The 3,231-nt window shown below is 47.6% G+C and overlaps 1 protein-coding gene across 1 annotated transcript; it reads left to right on the top strand.

The window, feature by feature from the left end:
* Positions 1 to 452: 452 nt before the first annotated feature.
* LOC127343656 (MADS-box transcription factor 32) lies at positions 453 to 2,909 on the top strand. Its single transcript, XM_051369821.2, has 7 exons — positions 453 to 903; positions 989 to 1,055; positions 1,150 to 1,211; positions 1,289 to 1,430; positions 1,556 to 1,597; positions 2,579 to 2,654; positions 2,744 to 2,909. Exons 1-7 carry the CDS (start codon positions 713 to 715, stop codon positions 2,752 to 2,754), a joined length of 591 nt encoding a protein of 196 aa, XP_051225781.1. The 5' UTR covers positions 453 to 712; the 3' UTR covers positions 2,755 to 2,909.
* The last annotated feature ends 322 nt before the right edge of the window (positions 2,910 to 3,231 follow it).

Raw genomic sequence — 3,231 nt, 5'->3', positions numbered from 1 at the left:
TCATGCAGCAAACAAAATCTAAAATTCACACAGACCAAAAAATTGACTACTTTTACTTGCAAATATATGCATGCATGTTTCTGAATCTATTGGCACTCACAGGTGTGTATCTCCTGCAACAAACATTGTCGTCCACATGCATCGATAGGAAACCATATGCATGGCCATGTAGAGCAAAGCAAAGCACCCTGGTCATGTCTCGCGCGCCACCGGGCGACTGATGCCGCGAGTACACATACTTGGAAGTACGTCTACATGAGCAGTGATGAGAGGCCTGCCTGGCTGCCCTCGACACGTCTCCGTCGTTTGGGTCGTGTCAGGTAGCCATTTGAGCCGTGCTCCCTCTCCCCCCTGCAGCAAAGCAAAGCAAAGTCTCCCACACAGGCCTGGCACAGGACTAGACTATCTTGTCTTACTACTGCTTCAGAGGGCCACCATGCCTTTAAATCAGTAAAACCCATCTCTCCCACACACCCAACCAAGAAGCAACTGTTACATCCCTCTCCTCCACGCACCCGCACAGTGGCAGGCAGCAAGCTGGGAGAGTGAGAGAGATCAGAGATAGTAGCTCGATCCCCGGCAAAACCTAACCAAAACCAAGACCTTTCCTTATCCTTGCAAGTCCTCGGAAACGGAAAGAGCCTGCTCCGCAGCGCGTTTGCGAGTTTGGGAAGAAGCTAGGCAACGCCGGAAGGGGAAACGAACGAGGGAGATGGGGAGGGGGCGCAGCGAGATAAAGAGGATCGAGAACCCAACCCAGCGCCAGTCCACCTTCTACAAGCGCAGGGACGGCCTCTTCAAGAAGGCCAGGGAGCTCGCCGTCCTCTGCGACGCCGACCTCCTCCTCCTACTCTTCTCCGCCTCCGGCAAGCTCTACCACTACCTCGCGCCCACTGTTCCCTCGTAAGCATCCCATCCCTTCTATCAATTAACCTACCTCTGCCTCCCATCCCATGCGTGCTGCGTCTCTTATTCTTCTTCTTGCCAGCGTCAAGGACTTCGTGGAGAGGTACGAGACAGCGACGCACACCAAAGTTTGGTCCGATATCCGCCAGGTATGTTTGCGCTGCCAGTATTACGTAGTGGTAAAGCTTTGATTCAGAATGATTCACGTCTGATATATAGAGCTCTCCTTCTGGCATCGTGTAGGAGAGGCGCGCCGAGCTGGAGAAGGTGGGCAAGATGTGCGACATCTTGGAGAAGGAGCTGAGGTTAGCATACATGGCAGGTCGGATTGCATTCCGCGTGGCCTGATCTGATCTCCCCGTGTGTTATTTTTTGCCGGTAGGTTCATGACGGTGGACGACAGGGAGCAGTACACGGTGCCGTCGCTGGCGGGGCTGGAGCAGAGCCTGGAGGCGGCGATGCGCAAGGTGCGCTTCGAGAAGGACCGCAAGATCGGAGGCGAGATGAGCTACCTCGAGAACATGGTGCGTCTGTTCGCTTCCATATAGTTTCGAGAATATAGTTCGCTTCCATATAGTTGCATCTGTACTGTTAGTGCTTGCTCACTAGTTTCGAATGGTTGATGTTTTTGTTCGTGCTGCATATGCAGATCAGGGGAAAACAAGCGGAGCGCTACGGGTTGTGTGACAAGGTGAGCGCTTCTACTTCTTTTCCGGTTCCTGTAGCCTGTAGCTAGGGTTCGCGAATTTCCCCTTAGTTCATCTTCACCATTTTTGTGCACTAGCTTCTCTCTTTTATTTGAAATTTGTGTTAGTATCAAAGATAAAATATCCAAATAGAAGCCTTGAACTGAAAATCTTAGTACTGAAAGTTGAAGTAACAACGAAAGATCATCTACAGTTGTGTGACCACCACTGAGCAGGGTACCACAATCATTCATGAACAGAACGAAAACAGGCAACATGATTTCTCAGATGTACTAGTTTTTGCCTTTTTGCACCCAACTTCTAGTAGTGCGGCTAAATTAGAGAGACCCCCGATGAAGAAAACCCCTCACTCCTGTTAAACAACAAATCAAGAAACACAAAAGTCCAGAAACTGCCACAATAGTAGTGTTAGAATATGCACTTGTACATGGACTGTTTCGAAGAACAGGACTAGGTATAGACGCCTGTATATACACAGATTCGTAGCAAAAAATAGGAGTTTCTTTCTCCCATCTAGAGAAAATAGGATTCCCAACAAATGTAGATCGAGCAGGAAATAGGACTCTCCATTAACAGGGAGCGTGCTTGCCCTACTCGTGGTAGTGCGCAGTAAATGGAGTGCTCCATTGCAAGGCACGACGTGACAGAAAGGCTAGCGACCTACAGCACGTAGACTCGTTCATTGCAACTTCTTTACCTTGGAGGTGGAATAACTTTTCACTCCCTGCAAGCAAAGGCACGAGGCTATGGATTTGTACGCAGTGTAGAATAGGCTGCCCGACCCTAGCTAAAGTGGGCAGCTACTCTTGGATGCATCTAGACAAGATGAGGAATTTTGCTTTTTTTCTTCGTGACTTTCACATTTTTAGTTCATTGTTTTAGTCGGAAGGTTATAAATTCGTTATCTTTCCAACAATCACTGGATGTGTAACTTAGTCTCATGTTCATATGATTTTTGTTCACAGCTTGCTCATGCTCAGAGTTTGAAGCAGATGGAAGGTGGATCCACCTCGCTAAACAACGGCTTGGACCTCAAACTGGGTATGTTCTCTGAGCCAATTCAGAACCTAAATTACTCGTATTCCCTGCAACAATAACAACTGACAAGCAATGTTTGCAAATTTTCGCAGGCTTCAATTAGGAAACGGTAGAAGCTTGAGTTTGAAGCGTTCTGCACTAGTGTTGTTTCGAGCTCTTGTATTATGACAACCTGAAATATTGTTTTGAGCTCTAGTATTATGTCAACCTGAAATATTCTACTGTGCCATTCGGGGTTATAGGACTGTTATTTTATCAGGTGTTTCGTTCCAGGGTTTAGATTTGGAATGTGCTCTAACTCGGATGCTTATATAGCCCTTTCTGGGGCATCTCCAACGGACGTGTTTTCTAAAGAAAATAACATTGGACAAACAATGTGGTGCGTGTAAACTAATACTACAAGAACTTGAAATTGGTTTCCTGCTTACATGTGGGATTCTTATTTTCTCGAAAACCCCCTCAAGCTCAACGAAAAGTCTAGCGAGTCCCTTAGGGTTTCCAACTCCCTTTTTTTACCTGTCCTATGATGTCCACCCATAGTCCATGCCACTGCTACATCTCAGGGCACCTCACCGACCAC

The sequence above is a fragment of the Lolium perenne genome, chromosome 3 (genome assembly GCF_019359855.2).
Source record: "Lolium perenne isolate Kyuss_39 chromosome 3, Kyuss_2.0, whole genome shotgun sequence".
Classification (NCBI taxonomy): Eukaryota; Viridiplantae; Streptophyta; class Magnoliopsida; order Poales; family Poaceae; genus Lolium; species Lolium perenne.
This window is presented reverse-complemented; position numbering and strand designations above follow the sequence as displayed.